The sequence below is a fragment of the Rattus norvegicus genome, chromosome 1, assembly GCF_036323735.1.
Source record: "Rattus norvegicus strain BN/NHsdMcwi chromosome 1, GRCr8, whole genome shotgun sequence".
Taxonomy (NCBI): domain Eukaryota; kingdom Metazoa; phylum Chordata; class Mammalia; order Rodentia; family Muridae; genus Rattus; species Rattus norvegicus.
In genome coordinates, this window is record NC_086019.1 from 184,362,781 (window position 1) to 184,389,614 (window position 26,834).

The window sequence follows — 26,834 nt, forward strand, 5'->3', positions numbered from 1 at the left end:
TCAATTTAGCCTTATAAGTCTTATTCTCATTGAAAGAAAACAGCAATGCCAACCAACCAGAGCTTCCAGGGACTAAACCACTACCGAAAGACTATACGTGGACTGACCCAGGGCTCCAACTGCATATGTAGCAGAGAATAGCCTTGGGGCATCAGTGGAAGGGGAAGCTCTTGGTCCTGCCAAGGTTGGACCTCCTGTGCAGGGGAATATGGGGGGGGGCAGTAAGGGGGATGTGTGGGGGGAATACCCTTATGGGGGAGGGAAAAGGAAGGGGATGGAGGCTTATGGACAGGAAACCAGGAAGGGGAATAACATTTGAAATGTAAGTAAAGAAATATATCTAATAAATTTTTTAAGTGAAAAAAAAAAAAGAAAAGAAAGATTAGCGTCTTCCAGAGCTCTCACATTATGGGATGTTGGTTCCTCTATAGGAAGGCTATCCTTTTTAAAATTAGTCATTCCATAAACCAGTGGCTGAAGAGTTAATTGACTTCATAAGTAATCTCTGAAGATGATGTAGGTAATTGTTTTGTTCAATTGATTTACTCTGTATGTACCCTTGGTAAGAACCATAAGTCTATATGTTCTCTGTATTGTTTTTATTAATGCGAAAAACAATGAGCTTAGCTAACTCATTCAATATCTATGCTATGTTGAAAAGTACAAGACCTAGCCTACGATGAATTTAAACTTTGAGTAAACAGTTTTTTAATTTTATTATTTTTCTTGTATATTTTATGAATTTACATTTCAAATGTTATCCCCTTTTCACCTGAGTAAACTGTTTTTTAAAGTCAAGCATTTTAGAACACCAAACATTAACCAAAAGCACAGAACAAACTGGAATTTAACTACTTTAAGAAAATTGTGAGGCTTCTGTAAGAATGAGGTTTATAGCACTATAGCTTAGGGTTACTCTACTTACCCACTCTCACTGGCTTAATAGAACTCAACAAAACCCACTAATAGCCTTGAAGCTGCCAAAAAGGATAGCAGACACATGACTGACCAAACAAGTAGATGCCAGGCATAAAAATGAATGCAGTATTATTTATTAAGTCTAACAGAGAAGTCTGTACACTATACAGAATGTAGAAATACAGTGTTTACAAGAATTGATCCATATAGGTTACTAAATAAATCAGGGGAAACATTTTTAAAGAATAAGAAAGAGGAGCAACAGAGTATTAGTCTATACAAATCATTAAAATATGCATCATAAATATCCACTTTTAAACATAAAAAGAAAGAAGTTATGGACTGAATTGTGCCCCACAATTTTAAAATGCCAACAAGTGTCTTGTTTACTATATTCATAGGTACAATCTTGAAATTCTAATTAAATTTAAATTAATTTAATTAATTTGAAGTTCTAATTAAATTTAAACCAACATAGAACCCAATTCTGTGACTGTTTACAAAGAAACAAGTGGGAACTGGAGAGATGGATCAGCTGTTAAGAGCTCTTGCTGCTCTTCCAGAGGACCCAAGTTCATTCTAAACCCACTATCAAGCTACTCAACTGTCTCCAGGGGATCAGATGCCATTTTTCTGGCCACTGTGGGTACATGCCTGGCATATACATACATAGACATATGTAATTTAAGATTAGAAAAGAAGAAGGTAGATATAAACATGCGTGCAGAATGAAAAGACCATGTGAAGACAGACAAAACTGCTACCCAAATGCAAGGGAAAAGTATCAAAAGAAACCAAACCTCCCATCACCTACTCAGACTTCTAGGCTTCAGACTGAAAAATTAACTTCTATTGCTTCATTCATCCAATCTGAGAGACTTCTTATGGAAACCTACAAAAATAAAGATACATTTTGGTGCCAGGAAGTTAGTGTTATATACCATATACCCACAAGTATGAAACTGGCTCTTGAATAACATAACAGGAGACTTATAGAGTTTGAACTTTTTATGTTAGAAAGAATTCTAGTTTTGAAAATACTTTTGGGAGATGATTTTGATAAATATGAATACAAAAAAGAAGAAAGCCTTAAAGAAAATGTTTATCTTCAAAATAGATTATCATGAAGATAATATAGTTGAAATACAGGCTAATGAGTAGCTTGTTATTGAAAATTAAACTCAACTCCTCAATAAACTCAATTCCCATAATAAAAAGACACAGATTAACAAACTGGACATACAATGAGGACCCAGCATTTTGCTGCCTACAGAAATCACACCTCACAGACAATGACAGACACTACCTCAGAGTAAAAGGCTGGAAAACAATTTTCCAAGCAAAAGGTCTGAAGAAGCAAGCTGGAGTAGCGATTCTAATATCGAATAAAATCGATTTTCAACCAAAAGTCATCAAAAAAGATAAGGAAGGACAACTCATATTCATCAAAGGAAAAATCCACCAAGATGAATTCTCAATCCTAAATAGCTATGCTCCAAATACAAGGCACCTAATACATAAAAGAAACCTTACTAAAGCTCAAAACACACATTGCACCTCACACAATAATAGTAGGAGATTTCAACACCCCACTCTCATCAGTGGACAGGTCATGGAAACAGATATTAAACAGAGACGTAGACAGACTAAGAGAAGTCATGAACCAAATGGACTTAACAGATATTTATAGAACATTCTATCCTAAAACAAAAGGATATACATTATTCTCAGCACCTCATGGTACTTTCTCCAAAATTGACCATATAATTGGTCAAAACACGGGCCTCAACAGGTACAGAAAGATAGAAATAATCCCATGCGTGCTATCAGACCACCATGGGCTAAAGCTGGTCTTCAATAACAATAAGGGAAGAATGCCCACATATACATGGAAATTGAACAGTGCTCTACTCAACGATAACCTGGTCAAGGAAGAAATAAAGAAAGAAATTAAAGACTTCTTAGAATTTAATGAAAATGAAGGTACGGCATACCCAAACTTATGGGACACAATGAAAGCTGTACTCGGAGGAAAACTCGTAGCTCTGAGTGCCTGCAGAAAGAAACAGGAAAGAGCATATATCAGCAGCTTAACAGCACACCTATAAGCTCTAGAACAAAAAGAAGCAAATACACACAGGAGGAGTAGAAGGCAGGAAATAATCAAACTCAGAGCTGAAATCAACCAAGTAGAAATAAAAAGGACTATACAAAGAATCAACAGAACTAAAAGTTGGTTCTTTGAGAAAATCAACAAGATAGATAAACTCTTAGCCAGACTAGCCAGAGGACACAGAGACTGTGTCCAAATTAACAAAATCAGAAATGAAAAGGGAGACATAACTACAGAATCAGAGGAAATTTAAAAAATTATCAGATCCTACTACAAAAGTAAACAAAACTTGAAAATCTGGGGGAAATGGACAATTACCTAGACAGATACCAGATACTGAAGTTAAATCAGGAATAGATAAACCACTTAAACAACCCCATAACTCCTATAGAAATAGAAGCAGTCATTAAAAGTCTCCCAACCAAAAAGAGCCCAGGACCAAATGGGTTCGGTGCAGAATTCTATCAGACCTTCACAAAAGACCTTATACCAATACTATCCAAACTATTCCACAAAATTGAAACAGATTGAGCGCTACCGAATTCCTTCTATGAAGCCACAATTACTCTTATGCCTAAACCACACAAAGACGCAACAAAAAAAGAGAACTTCGGGTTGGGGATTTAGCTCAGTGGTAGAGCGCTTGCCTAGGAAGCGCAAGGCCCTGGGTTCGGTCCCCAGCTCCAGAAAAAAAAAAAAAAGAGAGAACTTCAGACCAATTTCTGTTATGATTATTGGCACAAAAATGCTCAATAAAATTCTTGCAAACCGAACACATCGAAACAATCATCCATCTTGATCAAGTAGGCTTCATTCCAGGTATGCAGGGATGGTTTAACATATGGAAAACCATCAATGTAATCCACTATATAAACAAACGGAAAGATAAAAACCACATGATCATTTCATTATGCTGAGAAAGCATTTGACAAAATTCAACACCCCTTCATGATAAAAGTCCTGGAAAGAACAGGAAATCAAGGTCCATACCTAAACATAGTAAAAGCCAAATACAGTAAACCACTAGATATCATTAAACAAAATGGGGAGAAACTTGAAGCAATCCCACTAAAATCAGGGACTAGACAAGGCTGCCCACTCTCTCCCTATTTATTCAATATAGTTCTCGAAGTCCTAGCCAGAGCAATCAGACAACAAACGAGATCAAAGGGATACAGATTGGAAAGGAAGAAGTCAAAATATCACTATTTGCAGATGATATGATAGTATACTTAAGTGATCCTAAAAGTTCTACCAGAGAACTACTAAACCTGATAAACACCTTCAGCAAAGAGGCTGGGTATAAAATTAACTCAAACAAATCAGTAGCCTTCCTCTACACAAAAGAGAAACAAGCCGAGAAAGAAATTAGGGAAATGACACCCTTCATAATAGTCCCAAATAATATAAAATACCTTGGTGTGACTTTAAACAAGCAAGTGAAAGTTCTGTATGATGACAACTTCAAGTCTCTGAAGAAAGAAATTGAAGAAGATCTCAGAAGATGGAAAGATCTCCTATGCTCATGGATTGGCAAGATTAATATAGTAAAAATGGCCATTTTGCCCTAAGCAATCTCCAGTTTCAATGCAATCCCCATCAAAATTCCCATTCCAATTCTTCATAGAGTTAAAAGGAACAATTTGCAAACTCAACTGAATAACAAAAAACCTAGAATAGTTAAAACTATCCTCAACAATAAAAGGACTTCTAGGGGAATCACTATCCCTGAACTCAAGCAGTATTACAGAGAAATAGTCATAAAAACTGTAGTATTGTTACAGAGACAGGCAGATAGACCAGTGGCATAGAATTGAAGACCCAGAAATGAACCCACACACCTATGGTCACTTGATTTTTGACAAAGGAGCCAAAACCATCCAATGGAAAAAAGATAGCATTTTCAGCAAATGGTGCTGGTTCAACTGGAGGTCAGCATGTAGAATGCAGATTGATCCATTCTTATCACCCTGTACAAAGCTTAAGTCCAAGTGGATCAAGGACCTCCACATCAAACCAGATACACTCAACTAATAGAAGAAAAAATGGGGAAGAATCTCGAACACATGGACACTGGAGAAATTTTCCTGTACAAAATACCAATGGCTTATGCTCTAAAATCAAGAATCAACAAATGGGATCTCATAAAACTACAACGCTTCTATAAGGCAAAGGAGACTGTTGTTAGGACAAAATGGCAAAAAGCAGATTAGAAGAAGATCTTTACCAATCCTAGAACAGATAGAGGGCTTATATCTAAAATATACAAAGAATTCACGAAGTTAGACTGCGGAGAGACAAATAACCCTGTTAAAAAATGGGATTCAGAGCTAAACAAAAAATTCACAGCTGAGGAATGCCGAATGGCTGAGAAACACCTAAAGAAATATTCAACATCTTTAGTCATAAGGGAAATGCAAATTAAAACAACCCTGAGATTCCACCTCACATCAGTCAGAATGACTAAGATCAAAAACTCCGGTGACAGCAGATGCTGGCAAGGATATGGAGAAAGAGGAAGACTCCTCCATTGTTGGTGGGATTGCAGACTGGTACAACCATTCTGGAAATCAGTCTGGAGGTTCCTCAGAAAATTGGACATTGTACTACCTGAGGACCCAGCTATACCTCTCTTGGGCATATACCCAAAAGATGCCCCAACATATAACAAAGACACATGCTCCACTATGTTCATAGCAGCCTTATTTATAATGCCAGAAACTGGAAAGAACCCAGATGCCCTTCAACACAGGAATGGATACAGAAAATGTGGTACATCTACACAATGGAACACTACTCAGCTATCAAAAACAATGACTTCATGAAATTCATAGGCAAATGTAATGAACTAGAAAATATCATCCTGAGTGAGGTAACCCAATCACAGAAAACCACACATGGTATGCACTCATTGATAAGTGGATATTAGCCCAAATGCTCAAATTACCCAAGATGCACAGAACACATTAAACTCAAGACGGATGACCAAAATGTGAATGCTTCACTCCTTCTTTAAAATGGGAACAAGAATACCCTTAGGAGGGAATAGGGAGGCAAAGTATAGAACAGAGGCTGAAGGAACACCAATTCAGAGCCTGCCCCACATGTGGCCCATATGTATACAGCTAATATGTATACAACTAGATAAGATGGATGAAGTAAAGAAGCGCAGGTTGACAGGAACCGGATGTATATCTCTCGTGAGAGACACAGCCAGAATATGGCAAATATATAGGCGAATGCCAGCAGCAAACCACTGAACTGAGAATGGGACTCCTGTTGAAGGAATCAGAGAAAGTACTGAAAGAGGCGAAGGTGCCTGAGACCCCATATGAACAACAATGCCAAGCAACCAGAGCTTCCAGGGACTAAGCCACTACCCAAAGACTATACATGGACTGACCCTGGGCTCCAAATTCATAGGTAATAATGAATATCCTAGTAAGAGCACCAGTGGAAGGGGAAGCCCTTGGTCCTGCCAAGGCTGGACCCCCAGTGAATGGAATTCTTGGGGGGAGGGTGGTAATAGGGGAGGATGGGGAGGAGAACACCCATATAGAAGGGGAGGGGAGGGGTTAGGAGGATGTTGGCCTGGAAACCAGGAAAGAGAATAACATTTGAAATGTAAATAAGAAATACCCAATTCAATAAAGATGGAAAAAATAAAAAATAAACAAATAAAAATTAAAGGAAGAAGCAAATAGAGGATAGAGAGATGGCTGTGTGACTAATAGAACTGGGTGCTCTTCCAGAAGACATAGATTATGTTCCCAGCCCCCACATGGTGGCTCACAAATACCTGTAACCTCAATTCCAGGAGACTCAGTGCATTCTTCAAGCCTCTGTGGTTACCATGAATGCAAGAAAAGCACAGTAATTCATGTAGGCAAAAAAACCCAACCCATATATATTACATTTAAAAACAAAATAAATTCTAAGAAATAAAACACAGAAGCAAATAACTTGATTTAATTGTATTCTGCTACTTTGTGGAGAGCAGAACATGTAAGTGCTAAAGATATTTAGGCAGGGTGATTTCTAAACAAAGTGTTATAATTACACTTTGGTTTGTCCTTGCCACCTATAGTAAAATGTAAACAGAACAGATAGAATTAAGGATGAAATATTAAGCAAAACGGAAAGTTGCAAAGAGAAAAATTATCACTATATCCATAGTATGAAGAGTAAATTTTCAGATGTTCTATAGAACTCACCAGTATGTTTGGACAATTTATTTAAAATATATGGTTATGTGACTCCTGTCTCAAAATGTGACATCAAGGAAGGCTGTTGGGATGACAGTATTCCACATAACAACCATTCCAGCTTCAAATATGTATTCATATCAAGAAAAGAGAGGACTAACAAAAGTGGTTCAGACAGTTGCAGAGCTCTCATGGCTACCACATGCAGAGAAGTTTTAGGCCTAAGAACTAAAGCTGGGGTTAGGGCAAGGATACTATATATTACCAGGCACATAAGAACTACTTCTTCACCATGAAGAATAGGGTAGGTACAGTTACTTGATTAGCACAGAAGGCAGGGCAACTAAAGTAGACTGCTCGTTTTGGAATCAGAATATCTGTGCTATACCAAATAATACATTTCTGTTGTGTCTTTTTTTAAGGTTATAATGTAATTTTATTTCTCCCTTCCCTTTCCTTTTCCAAAGTCTCCCATGTGTCCTGCTCCACTCTCCTTAAAAGTCAGGTCCTCTATTTTGACTCACTGTTATTACACACACACACACACACACACAGACACACACACACACACACACACACACATTTACATGAATTTCTAAATATAATCTATTAAGTCCATATAACATACTTGTATTATGTTTTTATAGCTGACCATTGGACTTTGGACAATCAGTGTCCTCTTCCCCGGGGTGGGGACCACCTCTGAGCTTTATTCAGTTACCTGTGGTTCTCCGTGTAGAGCTGAGGCATTGTGGGCTTTTCCTCATCCACTTTGGTATCATCCTTGTTCAGCTCATGTTTGGGCAGTCACCTTGGTGAGGATTTATGGGTGTAGTTTCTGCAATTTCTAGGACACCTAGTCTCACAGCAAACTCTCTGTTCCTCTAGGCCATACACTCTTTCCACCTCATCTTCTACAATGTTCTCCAAGCCTTAGGTGTGGGAGAGTTTTGCAGATATACCCATTAGAACTAGGCACCACAATTCTGCATTTTGATTGGTTATGGTTTTCTGTAGCACACTTGATCTATTGCAAAGAGAAGTTTCCTTGATGAGGATTGAAGAATACACTTAACTGTGGGCATAAGGACAAATATTTATATATTGTTGTCAGGAATTATGCTGGTTTAAAATTAATGGTTGCGTGGAAGGGGAAGCCCTGGGTCCTGCTAAGACTGAACCCCCAGTGAACTAGACTGGTGGGGGGAGGGCGGCAATGGGGGGAGGGTTGGGAGGGGAACACCCATAAGGAAGGGGAAGGGGAGGGGGATGTTTGCCCGGATACCGGGAAAGGGGATAACACTCGAAATGTATATAAGAAATACTCAAGTTAATAAAAAAAAATTAATGGTTGCAGTTGTCCTCCAATGTGGGATTGTAATAGCCCAGGATTACCGAGGAAAGTATAGGAGAGTTTCAACCCTAATAGATCCCTCAGATGAGGACAGGAGCCTAGCTCTCTCCCCTCTCCCAACCTGATGCCATGAAGCCAGCTGCTCCACCATCAACCTTAGTAAGAATTTACTACCCTGACAGTTACGAGGTTTCACTCCTTGTTTGAACTATATCCATACTGTGGATACATAAGGTACACCCCCAACCCCACTCCTGGTCCCTACAGCTCCTGAGTGTGCATATGAAGCATCTCCTGTCCCGGTCAAAATAACCTTGCCCCAGATACACTGGCCACCTCCCCAGGGACATAAATATGCCCCCCCATTAAACAGAACCAGCTGTTCCTGGATGTGTGTTCTTCGCCCATGTACTCACCACCAACCAAGATCCTTCCTGCAACTAGCTAAACTTCTCTCCCTCCAGTCCAGCCTGATGCACACGGGGACTGGCTACTCTAAGGGAGAGAAGTAGACACAGGCCAGCAGCTCACACCCAATGTGGCTGTAACAGGACCTCTGGTAGCTATAGGCCAATTCAAAAATTTATACAGAAATGCAAGTCAAACGGAATAGCCAAAGCAACTCTTTAAAATAATGAACTATGCTTATTCTTTACAGTTAAGAAAAGTATATTCTTAAACTAGTCATAGTGCTGTGTACCTTGAACTCCAGTACTTGGGAGAAGCAGGTAGATATCTGTGAGTTTGAGACCAGCCTAACTTACATAGAAAGTTTCAAGACAGGCATACATAGAGAAAGCCTGTCTCAAAAAAATATTCTTAATATATGATTGGGTTGTGAATTATACAATGAGATCATTGTAAGATTAATGATGGAGTAAAATAGTGAAGAAAAACATCCATTGTCAGAATTTGGAAAATAAAATGGTAAGTGGAAAAATAAACCCCCACACCTTTTTTAAATCCATTCTTCCTAATGTAAGTTCTAAGTAACATAAAACATGTTGGCGCACTAACATCTTCTCTTTTTATTCTAGGTGATATGAACAATTACATATTAGAAAATAAAGATTGCCGAACCTTCTGCATTATTGCACTTTCTATTAAAGTTGAGAGAAACAAAACAGTGCTCACCATTTTCTTCAATAATGAGGCATACCACTCACCTGCAATATCCCTGTCAATATTAGACAACATTCTTTTTATGACACTTTCTGGCCGTGATGCTTCCATTACTGCCTTTAATAAGCCTCAGCCTCTCCCTCATTATGGTTCAAACACAGTGTATGTATAACTTTCCCTTCTTTTGTAATTGAGTCTTAACAAGCATTTGCTTGTTTAGCCATATCCATTTTGAAAATGGCTAATATAAGTATTTTCTACCTATATTTCATAGTTTATTTCATATTTTATTTTTTTCTTCTTCTGTAGGCCTGTAAATGGATTACAAATAGTACAGTGTTTAGCTTTCGGCATTTCTGTGGTGGTCGGGTCCTTTAGTATCCAGACAGTGACTGAAAGAATCAGTCAAGCCAAGCACATCCAGTTTCTGACTGGGGTCTGTGTGCTTACTTACTGGCTCTCTGCCTTGTTGTGTGACCTCATCTTCTTCTTCTTTGCCTGCTGTGTACTGCTGGTAAGTATCAGATGCAACTTTATGAGACATCCTTTAACCTCTGTGGTCCATACTAATTTCTACAAAAATTATTATATCCTAAAATGAAAGTTGTCAAATAATTTGAAACTGCGCTGACTCACCACCATAGAGATTGCCGTAGATTCTCATTAAGGACATGTGCTGCCTCGCATTCTTTCACTGAAGAGAACCATTTTCTTTGAAAAGCCTCCCCTCAAGTTGCCATCATATATTCACTCACTAATATGCCCTGTCCAAAATCTGCTTTAAAGACTGCAAATTGACCCATTCTTTTTTTTTTTCAAGGTCTTCCTTGTTTTTTTTTTTTTATTAACTTGAGTATTTCTTATATACATTTCGAGTGTTATTCCCTTTCCCGGTTTCCGAAATTGACCCATTCTTATTGCCTTGTACAAAGCTCAAGTCCAAGTGGATCAAAGACATCCACATCAAACCAGATACACTCAAACTAATAGAAGAGAAAGTGAGTAAGAGCCTCGAACACATGGGCACTGGAGAAAATTTCCTGAACAAAACACCAATGGCTTATACTCTAACATCAAGTATTGACAAATGGGATTTCATAAAATTGCAAAAAGGCAAAGGACATGGTCATTAGGACAAAATGGCAACCAACAGATTGGGAAAACATCTTTACCAACCTACATCTGATAGAGGGCTAATATCCAATATATACAAAGAACTCAAAAAGTTAAACTCCAGAGAATCAAATAACCCCATTTAAAATGGGCTACAGAGCTAAACAGAATTCTCAAGTGAGGGATGCCAAATGGCCAAGAAGCACCTAAAGAAATGTTCAACATCCTTAGTCATCAGGGAAAGGCAAATCAAAAGAACTCCGAGATTCCACCTCACACCAGTCAGAATGGCTAAGATCAAAAACTCAGATGACAGCAGATGTTGGTGAGGATGTGGAGAAAAAGGAAAAGTCCTTCATTGTTGGAGCAAGCTGATACAACCACTCAGAAAACTGGACATTCCACTACCTGAGAACACTCCTGGGAATATACCCAAAAGATGCTCCAAAATACAACAAAGACACATGCTCCACTATGTTCAGAGCAGCCTTATTTATTTAATTTTTTTTCGGAGCTGGGGACCGAACCCAGGGCCTTGCACTTGCTAGGCAAGCACTCTACCACTGAGCTAAATCCCCAACCCTAGCAGCCTTATTTATAATAGCCAGAAGCTGGAAAGAACCAAGATGTCCTTCAACAGAGGAATGGATACAGAAAATGTGGTACATTTACACAACAGAGTACTATTCAGCTATTAAAAACAATGACTTCGGGGCTGGAGAGATGGCTCAGCAGTTAAGAGCACTGACTGCTCTTCCGGAGGTCCTGAGTTCAATTCCCAGCAACCACATGGTGGCTCACAACCATCTGTAATGGGATCTGGTGCCCTCTTCTGGTGCGTCCGAAGACACCTACAGTGTACTCATAACATAAAATAAATAAATAATATCTTTAAAAAAAAAAAAAACAATGACTTCATAAAATTCTTAGGCAAATGGATGGAACTAGAAAATATCATCCTGAGTGAGGTAACCCAATCACAAAAGAACACACATGGTATGCACTCACTGATAAGTGGATATTAGCCCAAAAGCTCAGACTACGCAAGATGCAATTCACAAACCACATGAAGCTCAAGAAAAAGACCAAAGTGTGGATGCTTCAGAACCTTCTTAGAAGGGGAAACAAAAATACTCACAGGAGGAAATATGGAGACAATGTGTGGAACAGAGACTGAAAGAAAGGCCATCCAGAGACTCCCCCACCTGGGGAATCCATCCCCTATACAGACACCAAGCCTAGACAATATTGTGGATGCCAAGACGTGCATGCTGATAGGAGCTTGATATAGTTCTCTCCTGAAAGGCTCTGCCAGAGCCTAACAAATACAGAGGCCAATACTTGTAGTCAACCATCGGACTGAGCATGGGGACCCCAGTGGAGGAGTTAGAGAAAGGACTAAAGGAGCTGAAGGGGTTTCCTACCCCATAGGAAGAACAATATCAACTAACCAGTCCCCCCAGAGCTCCTAGGGACTAAACCACCGTCCCAAGAGTACACAGGGATGGACCTACAGCTCCAGTCGCATTTGTAGCAGAGGATGGCCTTGTTGGGCATCAATGGGAGGAAAGGCCCTTGGTCTTGTCAAGGCTCAACACCCCCAGTGTAGAGGAATGTCAGGGTGAGGGAGGTAGGAGGGAGTGGGTAGGTGGGTGAGGGAGCATCCTCATAGAAGTAAGGGGAGGGGGATGGGATAGAGGGTTTCTGGAGAGGAAACAGGGAAAGGGGGTAACATTTAAAATGTAAATTAAAAAATATCCAATAAAAGAAAAAATGTTTTAAAAAAAACAAACCTTTTAACTTGCACTGAGAAGTTAATCATAGCTAGGACAGTGCCTTCTCAGTCCCAGTGTGGCCATAAGGAAAACTGAGGCTGAACTACACAGTTCAGATTCATGATCTAAGGTCAGCTTCTATTGCTATTGATCTTCCATACTTAAACTCCATGTCCAACAGTGCCAAGCTCCAAAATAGAACTACTTTTGCCTTGAAACTCATTTTGAAATACTGAAAAAGCAATCTAGAGAGTGCATAACTAGAAATGTATACCATCTGTTAATATAATTATTACTCATTAGTAAGCAATAGCAACTTAATTTCTTGGCATATTTAGATAAATAATATACAAAGAGAACATAGTTAAGGGGAATAATATATGAACCAAGGCAAAAATTCCTTTTTAAATGGGTGTTGAAGATAAAATATTGTGAATAAAATATTGTTCCAGTCCTCACAAAGTCTGTTGTTTCTCCATTGTCACAGAACTGAAAATAAAGTATACCAACTAATATTATCAGTTTGGTTCCCACAAGATGATTCATATTTTTTGCAGAGGATCCCAAGAACTGTTTCTGAAGAGAGAGTCTGGATCTCACCAACTATAAGAGCTGCTTACCTAACAAAGACCAGAGTCCAGGAATAGTGGTAGTGTGAGAAGCAAATACTGTGTGTTAAACAGAGACGTCTTAAGGTAGAGAGAACTGAGTAGCACTTCATTTTTTGATGTGCAAGACTGGCTACTATTGTCAATTCCAGTCCCAGGTACATAGTTCATCACCAAATAAACATGACAAGAGAAGATTACAATCTTACTGATGGTCTATTTGTCTCTCTTTCACTAATTCAAGCCTGGTACCTAGCTTTACAATCTCTCTTCTATAGAGTTTTCAGGCTACCAAGATGGCAGCAGATTCCGTCAAACCTGGTGATCTTAGTTCAAGCCTCAGGATCCACATAGTGGAAGAAGAGAGCTGACTTCTACATATTGTCCTCTGATTTCCACATATGCACACATGCATGCATATACACATACATGCGTATATATATATATATATTACATTATTGGATACATTAATACATTAATTGTACATTAATTGTTAATAATACATTATTGGAAATTTTTAACCTAAAATTAATTGAACAAATTTAACTCTTTTAATGTCCATGCCAAGGTGTCACTGTTTTCTATGGTTCTTAAAACTTGGCTGGCACACTTGCATCATTTCCTGGTTGACAGATTAAAAAGCAAGATATAAACAAAAGCACCTATTTTCAATATTTATACCAATATTACTATGTATGGCTAATGACCAAAGTTGTTTCTTGTGTTTGTTTTTATATGATACTACAAACATTGGACATGACTCAACACATTTATAAGCAGAAAAGTGAGGCTCAGAGAAGTTTTAGACAGTTTCACACAGTGTACTGCAACAGGGTTCCCTCCAAATCTAGAGGAGGATTACAACCAAGGAATACCAATAACCTATATGTTTCAATAGCCCTATATAATGTCTTGGACATTCCTAACCAATAACTCAAAAGGGATTTTCTCATGCATGATATTATGTATTCCAATAGATGGTTTATGGCTGTATGAGGAAATATTGTCAGTTCAGATGGGAAATTTTTATTTATACTATGCATGTATATTTATGTATTAACAAGACATTTTTACTTTTATTTTATCCTCTTTCTTCTGTATTTATCTTCCTCCTCTTCCCTAAGTAGAGCTCCTTATTTTCCCACCTCACCCTTCAAATCACTCGTAACTAGCTATTCCTCTGTCTATTGTCCCTGTTGCACTGCACAATTATCCCATTTTATTTTCCTGGTTTCTGTAGTCACTCCAAGTTATATATTCACATATCAGTATTTGGAGCCAGGATCCTCAGATAAGAGAGAATATCCAGTGTTTGTCTTTTGGTGTCTGGGTTACTTCATACACTATAATACTTTCTACTTTCATCCATTTAACCTACAAATTTCCTTTTTCCTTAGAGCTGTATAGTGTTTTATGGTCTATATGTAACACATTCCATCATGCATGAGTTGTGTGACATGGAGGTTCTTCTTACTTCCTGGCTGTTGTGACTAGAACAGCGAAGATCAAGGCTGAGCAAGTACCCGTAGAGTAGGATATTAAGTCATTTGGGCATGTGCTAAGGATTACTATAGCTGAGCCATAGGTAGATTTATTTTTTTAATTTTTGGCTATTTTTCAAAATGATTTCTCAACTGGTTTGCAATCCTACCAATGGTGAATGAGGGTTCCCTTTTTGTGCACACACAGCAGTCGTTACCAGTTGTTTTCATGATCTTTGTCATTCTGACTGAAGTCTGATGGAATCTTAAAGGGCATTTGATTTCTATTTACTAGGGATGATGAAAATTCTTGAGTTATTTTTTAAATTGGTTTTTTGGATTTTTGTCGTTTTCTTTATTTGGGTGGTTGGTTTTGGGTTGGGTTTTCTTTGCTCTGCTTTTTTTTGAGTTATTTATGTGCTCTTGATATTAATCTTTGATGGATGTTTAGCTGGATTATTCCCTCCCACTCTGAGCGTCCTCTTCTGAGCTGATTTTTTTTCTCAGCTGTGCAGATGTCTTTTAGTTTTATAAGGTCTCACTTGCCAAAATTCTAAGTCAGAAAGTGCTTTCCTGCATCTATATCATGGAGGGCACTGCCTAGGTTTTCTTCTAGCTATCTCAGTATTTCAGGTCTCACACTTAGGACTTGATTATTTCAAGTTAGTTTTTGTGTCAAGTGATAGACACAGGTTATATCATCTTCCCACATATAGACACCCAATATTACAAACATCATGTGTTGAAGATTCTATCTTCTCTCTAGTGTACATTTTGGTATCTTTGTCAATATAAATGGCTGGAGTTATGTGAACTCATGCTTGAGTGTTCTGTTTTGTTCCATTGATGTTTTGTGTCTTATTTGTGCCAATATCATATTGTTTTTATTACTATGATCCTGTAATACATCTTAAGTAGTAATCTCTCTGGGAATGTTCTTTCTTTCAGGATTTGTTTTGGCTATCTGGGTTCTTTTGTGGTTCTATATAAATTTTAGGATAGTTTTTTTCTTATTCCTGTGAAGAATGAGATAGGGATTTTGACTGGAATTGCATTGGATCTGTAAATAGCGTTGGTAAGATGGTTAGTTTTACAATGTTAATTGTACCAATGCATAAACATAAAATTCTCTCCATTTTCTAGTATCCTTTATATCTTTCTTCAATGACTTAAGGCTTCTTATAGACATTCTTCTCTTCTTAGTTATGTTATTCCTAAATATTCTGTTTTCTTTGTGAATGGAAGCGTGTCTATGATCTCTTTCTCTGTATATTAGTTGTTGGTGTATAGAAAAGCAATTTATTTGTGCAAATTGAGTTTGTATACTGCCACATTTCTAAATTTATCACTTCTAGAAGTTTTCTGGTAAAGTTTTTAGGATCTCGTGTATATAATGTGTCATCTGTAAATAGGGATAATTTAGTTTCTTCTTTCCCTATTAGTATCCCTTTTATTGAAAGCTGTCCTATGAGGGAAATTTGTGATTCTGTTTACATTTTTTTAAAAAAAATCAGAAAAAGCATAAATGAATGCTTAATGATGAAACACGAGACTTTGAAAAATAAAAACAAAACAGATCCAAACCTAGTGAGTAGCAAATAATCATAAAAATCAGAGCAGAAATCAATGAAATAGAAACAATGCAAAGAATTAATGAGCTACTCCTTTGAGAAGATAAACAAGATGACAGACCTTTGCTCCAACTATCCAAAAGAAAGAAAAGGAGAGAGAAGAATATTATATAGATTTAAAAGTCTGTTCTACATTAAGCTGGAAAACCTTGACTGGTAAATTTCTGAATTCTGCCAACCACCAAAATTAATCTGAAAACAACAACCTAACCTAACAAATGAAGAGTCTAAAATAACAATAAACAGCTTTCTAACTACAAAAACTCAGGCTTCGGTGGAGCCATAGCATGTCTACCAGACGTTCAAAGAAAATCTACAGCCAAGCCTTCTTAAACTGTTAAACAAAGAGGAGGAGAAGGAAGAGGAGGAGGAGGAGGAGGAGAAGGAAGAGGAGGAGGAGGAGGAGGAGGAGGAGGAGGGACGAAAGTGGGGAGAAGCTATTGCCATTCTAATACTAAACATGTGATGATACAACAGAAAAGAAAACTACAAGAAAATATCTCTGATAAACATAAAGTCAAAATGCCCAGCAAAATATTTGCAACCTAGATACAGACATATAAAAAGATTGTGCACCATGACCAAGTTGCCTTTATTCTGAAACGCTGAGATGGTTCAATGTATGCAAGTCAAGAAGTATAATGTCAATGGACCTAAAGGTGAAAACCACATGTTCATCTCAATAGATGCAGAAAAAAGCCTTTGACAAACTGCAACTTGCCTTCATGATAAAAGGAGGAAGTAGGACCAGAGAAAACAGATGCAACATAAATAAATCTGGATATAAGAAACCCATAGCTATCTACATGCTGAACGGAGAAAAATTTGAAACAATCCTACTGAGGAGTGAGATGGGGAAATTCACTATCTCTGCTCCTTTTCAATGTTGTGTTCAAATCACAAATTAGGCAAGAGAAGGAAAGTTACACTCTTCAACTAGGAAACGAAGTTAAACTCGTTTTAAGATAATTGATTTTCTTTTTAGAGTATGAATGTTTTGTTTCCATGTAAACGTGTGCACCATGTATATATCCGATCCCCCTGGAGTGCCAGTTCCTGTGGAAATGGATAGGTAGGAGCCACTACGAGTGTGCTAGTAACTGAAGGCAGCCTAGTGCTCTTAACCAGTGAGCCAGTTCTCCAACCTCTGCAACTTCCTGCTTCTAAGAATTCTATTCTGCCTTTGACATCAGCTTGTCTTAATAATGACATTGGAGAGTGTAAACAGAAACATAGTTTATGAACTTAGATTTAAGTAAATGTTACCAAGGATTTGCATAACTGAGTCAATATTGATTTAGAGATATGCCTCAAAATATACTGTTCTCACTAAATTCTCCATCCCATAAAATCTTGAGGGAAGAGTATTTTCTTCTCCAAGTTTTAATGCTTCAAACTCTGCTCACTTTGCCAATATTGTTATTGGATATTTTCTCCTTATTCAAAAACTGTTTCTTGGTAATACATGATGTAATTATTCTGCTTTTTCCTAAATAGCTAGTTCATTATTCTAACATTCTTTTTAACATAATGAGCCTTTTCCCACTAATTTGAAATACTCATTTTGTACTGTAATAACTAACAATATGCATTTAACTATGTATTGTATTGTGTAATTCTGTTCTGTTGGCATGGATGTGATGGACCACTTTATGATGGTACTAAGGACTGTTCATAAAAGCAAGAAATATGCACCTGAGGTTATGTTTTCTAACTCTGTAATGTGCTGCTTGTAACAGTCTCTCTTAACTGTAGCAGTGTTCAAATACATTTAATTCTCTTTATGTATGCATTGCCATTCCCCCACTCCCTCTATTAATTTTCTTTGGCAGAACGTCCCCTTTGTCACGATATGCTTTACGTTTTCATATAAACTTTCAAAGCAGCTTATTTCAAAAGAAAACCTAATTTCATTTAATTTACATTATTAATTTCCTGTTACACATCCTGTGCAACAGCAGAGTACATGCTTCACTTGTCCATGTAAATTTAAATGAAACCAGTTGTAATTGAGGCTTTTCTCACACTTGTCCCTCAAGGTCCCCATAGTTTCTTCTTGACTATACAGTCCTCTTTGCTGTTAGGAGAGGATCCAACCATAGTGAGTAGCATTAGATTCTATAATTACTGATACTCTTCATGTGCTTCCTTTAAACACTAGTACTTAGAAGTATTTTCTATTTCCGAGAACTACATAAGATTCTAATGGGATATTCTTAGTTTAGCCTTTCTTTCCATGAATTGATTATCTTGCTAAATAATCATGTTATTGATCAGAAGGTACAACTGTATTACTCTTAAGGAATTGAAATTTCAAGCCAGTAAGAAATTTCCTTAGTAACACTAGTATTTTTTCCAAATCTATATCATTCTAATTCTATGTGCTCTTCAGTTCCATTCTCAGTTGTAATTCAGAGGAATTGAAAAAGAATCTCGAGGTTCAGAACAGCCACCAGAAGGCACACTGAACAAAGCAGCCATAAGGGAAATCCTAAGAAAAGTGAACTATAACCAGGGTCCTTTTTTCCTAGGAAATTCTGTTTGGCTTAATACAAATATAATTACTTTGTATTTGATCATGGATATGAGAAATAGGGACTGTTTCAAAAAGGAGAAACATAGAAAGAGACACTTAGTTACTGTGCTCGTTGTAATAATCTCAGTTGATGAAATGGTTCACTTATGGCTTGCACTCTAAAGCTTAAAAAAAGTAACTAAAATTAGTACCTGATAATTATGGTCTAGTAGAACAGTGGCTGAAGAGTATATCCTTCATCTTGATTTTCTATACTCTATGTCCTAGGGCATATTCAGATTCTGCCAGCTGGAGGCATTTGTTGTGCATTACAACTTCCTGGACACAATTCTGATTTTTATGCTGTATGGCTGGTGTGTTGTTCCTCTCACTTATCTTGGAAGCTTTCTGTTCAACAGTAGCACTGCTGCCTACATCAAAATCACGCTCTTTAACTACTTTTCAACTATGTTCAGTATCATCATTTACACTATTGTGCAATTTTATGGTAAGAACACCGTACGATTCTCCTTTTTTCCAGGAAATAAATGAATTAAACAGGAGTAAAATAACATGCGAGTTTAAAATTAACTGATGAACACTTTCCAATAATCTGAAAACCTGTGATTTTGGAAATCAGCAAATATTTATTGAGAATATGCAGAAATTAGAGGTGAAGGAGAACAGGGAGCAGAGAGAAAGGAAAAGAGGAACCAAGAATAAAAAGAAAAGAAAAACAGATTCTAGGAAATCATTGTTACCGAAAGCTACTTTTCAATTGTATGGTTAATACTGTTATTTTCGCACAAGCTTTCTGGCTGGGTACACACAGCATCCAGTGGTGTTTTCTCAAGGAATGTCTGATAGTTTGATAATTGTTCAAGAATGGCTTAACCACTTGGGAGAAGTTTGTTTTTCTGAGGAGGTTCACTAGTTTTCTTATCATTGAAGCTAATCTTTTAATTTCAGGTGAAGACTTTCCTGCCCTTATCCACATCCTCATAAAGACAATTTTAATGGCACTGCCTAGTTACAATCTTGCAATGAGTATCAGCAAGTATTTTGATGACTATGAGGTAAAACGACTGTGTGCTAGGGAATTCAGAAGCATTTACATGGATTGCAGTGAGCCATGTGAGTATTGGGAACTGTTTGGGTTCATAAAAACACTATATTCGCTCTCTGATCCCCACTGGCGGCTCACTGCTCCCAAACCCCGGGGGAGAAAGAACTCACCGCCCGGACAGGTGGGCACTCCTGAGACTGCAGAGCAGGAAGAGACCAGCAATACTGCCCACCCCTGCCCACATCCCTGACCCAAGAGGAAACTGTATACGGCCTCTGGGAACTGGAAGATAGGGGCACTGGAGCTGCAGGTCCCCTGTGCCCCAGACACCTCCGGAACCTGAAGGGACCAGATCAACAGTGCTCTGCACCCAAATCCAAACCCAAGGGAGGGAGAGCTAAACCTTCAGAGAGGCAGACATGTCTGGGAAGTCAGAAGAGACTACACTCTGCCCACATCTCTGACTACAGAGGAAAACACCAAACACCATCTGGGACCCTGGTGCACGGGGGCTCCCGGAAAAGGTGGCTCAGGTCCTCCTGGTTGCTGCCCTCGCGGAGAGCTCAAAAGCAACACCCCACGAGCAAACTTGAGCCTCAGAACCACAGGTAAGACCAACTTTTCTGCTCCAAGTGCCTGCCTGGTGAACTCAGGACACAGGCCCACAGGAACAGCTGAAGACCTTTAGACAGGAAAGGCTACACGCCCAAAAGCAGAACACTCTGTTCCCATAAATGGCTGAAAGAAAACAGGAAAACAGGTCTATAGCACTCCTGACACACAGGCCTACAGGACAGTCTAGCCACTGTCAGAAATAGTAGGACAAAGTAACAACAGAGATAATCTGATGGCGAGAGGCAAGCGCAGGAAACCAAGCAACAGAAACCAAGACTGCATGGCATCATCGGAGCCCAATTCTCTCACCAAAGCAAACACTGAATATCCAAACACACCAGAAAAGCAAGATCTTGATTTTGAATCATATTTGATCATGATGCTGGAGGACTTCAAGAAAGACATGAAGACCTCCCTTAGAGAAATGCAGGAAAACATAAATAAACAAGTAGAAGCCTATAGAGAGGAATCACAAAAATCCCTGAAAGAATTCCAGGAAAACACAATCAAACAGTTGAAGGAATTAAAAATGGAAATAGAGGCAATAAAGAAAGCACAACGGGGGACAATCCTGGATATAGAAAACCAAAGGAAGAACAAGCAGCCGTAGATACAAGCATCACCAACAAAATACAAGAGATAGAAAAAAGAATCTCAGGAGCAGAAAATTCCATAGAAATCATCTACACAACTGTCAAAGATAATGGAAAATGGAAAAAGCTGCTGGTCCAAAACATACAGGAAATCCAGGACTCAATGAGAAGATCAAACCTAAGGATAATAGGTATAGAAGAGAGTGAAGACTCCCAGCTCAAAGGACTAGTAAATATCTTCCACAAAATCATAGAAGAAAACTCCCCTAATGTAAAGAAAGAGATGCCCATAAGCATACAAGAAGCCTACATAACTCCAAATAGATTGGACCAGAAAAGAAACTCCTCCCATCACATAATAATCAAAGCACCAAATGCACAAAATAAAGAAAGAATATTAAAAGCAGTAAGGGAAAAAGGTCAAGTAACGTATAAAGGCAGACCTATCAGAATCACACCAGACTAACGCCAGAGACTATGAAAGCCAGAAAAACCTAGACAGATGTCATACAGACCCTAAGAGAACACAAGTGCCAGCCCAGGTTACTGTATCCTGCAAAACTCTCAATTAACATAGATGGAGAAACCAAGATATTCCATGACAAAACCAAATTTACACAATATCTTTCTACAAATCCACCGCTACAAGGGATAATAAACGATAAAGCCCAAGATAAGGAGGCAAGCTACAACCTAGAAAAAGCAAGAAACTGGATGTGAGGGCGATCTGGCTGCGACATCTGTCACCCCATTGATCGCCAGGTTTGATTCGGCTGATCTGGCTGGCTAGGCGGGTGTCCCCTTCCTCCCTCACCGCTCCATGTGCGTCCCTCCCGAAGCTGCGCGCTCGGTCGAAGAGGACGACCTTCCCCGAATAGAGGAGGACTGGTCTTCGGTCAAGGGTATACGAGTAGCTGCGCTCCCCTGCTAGAACCTCCAAACAAGCTCTCGAAAAAGCAAGAAACTAATGGTCTGGCAACAAAACAAAGAGAAGAAAAGCACACAAACATAACCTCACGTCCAAATATGAATATAACAGGGAGCAATAATCACTATTCCTTAATATCTCTCAACATCAATGGTCTCAACTCCCCAATAAAAAGATATAGATTAACAAACTGGATATGCAATGAGGACCCTGCATTCTGCTGCCTACAGGAAACACACCTCAGAGACAAAGACAGACACTACCTCAGAGTTAAAGGCTGGAAAACAACTTTGCAAGCAAATGGTCTGAAGAAGCAAGCTGGAGTAGCCATTCTAATATCAAATAAAATCGATTTTCAACCAAAAGTCATCAAAAGAGATAAAGAAGGACATTTCATATTCATCAAAGGAAAAACCCACAAAGATGAACTCTCAATCCTAAATAGCTATGCTCCAAATACAAGGGTACCCACATACATAAAAGAAACCTTACTAAAGTTCAAAGCGCACATTGCACCTCACACAATAATAGTGGGAGATTTCAACACCCCACTCTCATCAATGGACAGATCATGGAAACAGAAATTAAACAGAGACGTAGACAGACTAAGAGAAGTCATGAACCAAATGGACATAAAAGATATTTATAGAACATTCTATCATAAAGCAAAAGGATATACATTCTTCTCAGCTCCTCATGATACTTTCTCCAAATTTGACCATATAATTGGTCAAAAAACAGGCCTCAACAGGTACAGAAAGATAGAAATAATCCCATGCGTCCTATCAGACCACCACGGCCTAAAACTGGTCTTCAATAACAATAAGGGAAGAATGCCCACATATACATGGAAGTTGAACAATGCTCTACTCAACGATAACCTGGTCAAGGAAGAAATAAAGAAAGAAATTAAAGACTTCTTAGAATTTAATGAAAATGAAGGTACAAATACCCAAACTTAAGGGACACAATGAAAGCTGTGCTAGGAGGAAACCTCATGGCTCTGAGTGCCAGCAGAAAGAAACAGGAGAGAGCATATGTCAGCAGCTTGACAGCACACCTAAAAGCTCTAGAACAAAAAGAAGCAAATACACCCAGGAGGAGTAGAAGGCAGGAAATAATCAAACTCAGAGCGGAAATCAACCAAGTAGAAACAAAAAGGACCTTAGAAAGAATCAACAAAACCAAAAGTTGGTTCTTTGAGAAGAAAATCAACAAGATAGATAAACCTTTAGCCAGACTAATGAGAGGACACAGAGACTGTGTCCAAATTAACAAAATCAGAAATGAAAAGGGAGACATAACTACAGAATCAGAGGAAATTCAAAAAATCATCAGATCATACTACAAAAGCCTATATTCAACAAAACTTGAAAATCTGGGGGAAATGGACAATATCCTAGACAGATACCAGGTATCAAAGTTAAATCAGGAACAGATAAACCAGTTAAACAACCCCATAACTCCTAATAAAATAGAAGCAGTCATTAAAGGTCTCCCAACCAAAAAGAGCCCAGGTCCAGACGGGTTTAGTGCAGAATTCTATCAGACCTTCATAGAAGACCTCATACCAATACTGTCCAAACTATTCCACAAAATTGAAAAAGATGGAGCCCTACCGAATTCCTTCTATGAAGCCACAATTACTCTTATACCTAAACCACACAAAGACCCAACAAAGAAAGAGAACTTCAGACCAATTTCCCTTATGAATATCGACGCAAAAATACTCAATAAAATTCTGGAAAACCGAATCCAAGAGCACATCAAAACAACCATCCACCATGATCAACTAGGCTTTATCCCAGGCATGCAGGGATGGTTTAATATATGGAAAACCATCAATGTGATCCTTTATATAAACAAACTGAAAGAACAAAACCACATGATCATTTCATTAGATGCTGAGAAAGCATTTGACAAAATTCAACACCCCTTCATGATGAAACTCCTGGAAAGAATAGGAATTCAAGGGCTGGAGAGATGGCTCAGCGGTTAAGAGCACCGACTTTTCTTCCAGAGGTCCTGAGTTCAATTCCCAGGAACCACATGGTGGCTCACAACCATCTGTAAAGAGATCCGATGCCCTCTTCTGGTGTATCTGAAGACAGCTACAGTGTACTTATATACATAATAAATGAATAAATCTTAAAAAAAAAAGAATAGGAATTCAAGGCCCATACCTAAACATAATAAAAGCCATATACAGCAAACCAGTTGCTAATATTAAACTAAATGGAGAGAAACTTGTAGCAATCCCACTAAAATTAGGGACTAGACAAGGCTGCCCACTCTCTCCCTACTTATTCAATATAGTTCTTGAAGTTCTAGCCAGAGCAATCAGACAACAAAAGGAGATCAAGGGGATACAGATTGAAAAAGAAGAAGTCAAAATATCACTATTTGCAGATGATATGATAGTATATTTAAGTGATCCCAAAAGTTCCACCAGAGAACTACTAAAGCTGATAAACAACTTCAGCAAAGTGGCTGGGTATAAAATTAACTCAAATAAATCAGTAGCCTTCCTCTACACAAAAGAGAAACAAGCCGAGAAAGAAATTAGGGAAACGACACCAATCATAATAGTCCCAAACAATATAAAGTACCTCGGTGTGACTTTAACCAAGCAAGTAAAAGATCTGTACAATAAGAACTTCAAGCCTCTGAATAAAGAAATTGAAGATGTCAGAAGATGGAAAGATCTCCCATGGTCATGGATTGGCAGGATTAATATAGTAAAAATGGCCATTTTACCAAAAGCAATCTACAGATTCAATGCAATCCCCATCAAAATACTAATCCAATTCTTCAAAGAGTTAGAACAATTTGCAAATTCATCTGGAATAGCAAAAACCCAGGATACCTAAAACTATCAACAATAAACGGACTTCTGGTGGAATCACTATCCCTGAACTCAAGCAGTATTACCGAGCAATAGTGATAAAAACTGCATGGTATTGGTACAGAGACAGACAGATAGACCAGTGGAATAGAATTAAAGACCCAGAAATTAACCCACACACCTATGGTCACTTGATTTTTGACAAAGGAGCTAAAACCATCCAATGGAAAAAAGATCACATTTTCAGCAAATGGTGCTGGTTCAACTGGAGGTCACTATGTAGAAGAATGCTTATCACCTTGTACAAAGTTTAAGTCCAAGTGAATCAAGGACCTCCACATCAAACCAGATACACTCAAACTAATAGAAGAAAAAGTGGGGAAGCATCTCGAACACATGGGCACTGGAGAAAATTTCCTGAACAAAACACCAATGGCTTATGCTCTAAGATCAAGAATCAACAAATGGGATCTCATAAAACTGCAAAGCTTCTGTAAGGCAAAGGACACTGTGGTTAGGACAAAACGGCAACCAACAGATTGGGAAAAGATCTTTACCAATCCTACAACAGATAGAGGCCTTATATTCAAAATATACAAAGAACTCAAGAAGTTAGACCACAGGGAGACAAATAAACCTATTAAAAAATGGGATTCAGAGCTAAACAAAGAATTCACAGCTGAGGAATGCCGAATGACTGAGAAACACCTAAGAAATGTTCAACATCTTTAGTCATAAGGGAAATGCAAATCAAAACAACCCTGAGATTTCACCTCACACCAGTGAGAATGGCTAAGATCAAAAACTCAGGTGACAGCAAATGCTGTCGAGGATGTGGAGAAAGAGGAACACTCCTCCATTGTTGGTGGGATTGCAGACTGGTACAACCACTCCTGAAATCAGACTGGAGGTTCCTCAGAAAATTGGACATTGAACTGCCTGAGGTCCCAGCTATACCTCTCTTGGGCATATACCCAAAAGATGCCCCAACATATAACAAAGACACGTGCTCCACTATGTTCATCGCAGCCTTATTTATAATAGCCAGAAGCTGGAAAGAACCCAGATGCCCTTCAACAGAGGAATGGATACAGAGTTGTATATCTACACAATGGAATATTACTCAGCTATCAAAAACAATGACAGTATGAAATTCATAGGCAAATGGATGGAACTGGAAAATATCATCCTGAGTGAGGTAACCCAATCACAGAGAAACACACATGGTATGCACTCATTGATAAGTGGCTATTAGCCCAAATGCTTGAATTACCCTAGATGCACAGAACACATGAAACTCAAGACGGATGATCAAAGTTCAATTGCTTCACTCCTTCTTTAAATGGGGAACAAGAATACCTTTGGCAGGGTATAGGGTGGCAAAGATTAAAACAGAGACTGAAGGAACGCCCATTCAGAGCCTGCCCCACATGTGGCCCATACATATACAGCTACCCAAATAGACAAGATGGATGAAGCAAAGAAGTGCAGGTTGACAGGAACCAGATGTAGATCGCTCCTGAGAGACACAGCCAGAATACAGCAAATACAGAGGTGAATGCCAACAGCAAACCACTGAACTGAGAACGGGACCCCCGTTGAAGGAATCAGAGAAAGAACTGGAAGAACTCGAAGGGGCTCGGGAACCCATATGAACAACAATGCCAAGCAACCAGAGCTTCCAGGGACTAAGCCACTACCTAAAGACTATACATGGACTGACCCTGGGCTCTGACCTCATAGGTAGCAATGAATATCCTAGTAAGAGCACCAGTGGAAGGGGAAGCCCTGGGTCCTGCCCAGACTGAACCCCCAGTGAACGTGATTGTTGTGGAGAGGGTGGTAATGGGGGGAGGATGGGGAGGGGAACACCCAGGTAGAAGGGGAGGGGTATAGGTTAGGGGGATGTTGGTCCGGAAACCGGGAAAGGGATTAACAATCGAAATGTAAAT

General features: G+C 38.6%; 1 protein-coding gene across 13 annotated transcripts in view; it reads left to right on the forward strand.

Annotated features, from left to right (window-relative positions):
• Abca16 (ATP-binding cassette, subfamily A (ABC1), member 16) overlaps window positions 1–26,834 on the forward strand; it is a 179,648-nt gene that overhangs the window by 136,407 nt on the left and 16,407 nt on the right. For all 13 annotated transcript variants that reach the window (XR_005499417.2, XM_039101179.2, XM_039101180.2 and 10 more), the window contains 4 exons: window positions 9,628–9,874; window positions 10,022–10,226; window positions 19,124–19,343; window positions 19,805–19,969. Coding sequence is in view for 12 of the 13 variants with exons in the window: in XM_039101179.2 (XP_038957107.1) it covers window positions 9,628–9,874; window positions 10,022–10,226; window positions 19,124–19,343; window positions 19,805–19,969 (837 nt within the window). In the remaining variant the exon portion in view is untranslated. The remainder of the gene's footprint in view (window positions 1–9,627; window positions 9,875–10,021; window positions 10,227–19,123; window positions 19,344–19,804; window positions 19,970–26,834) is intronic.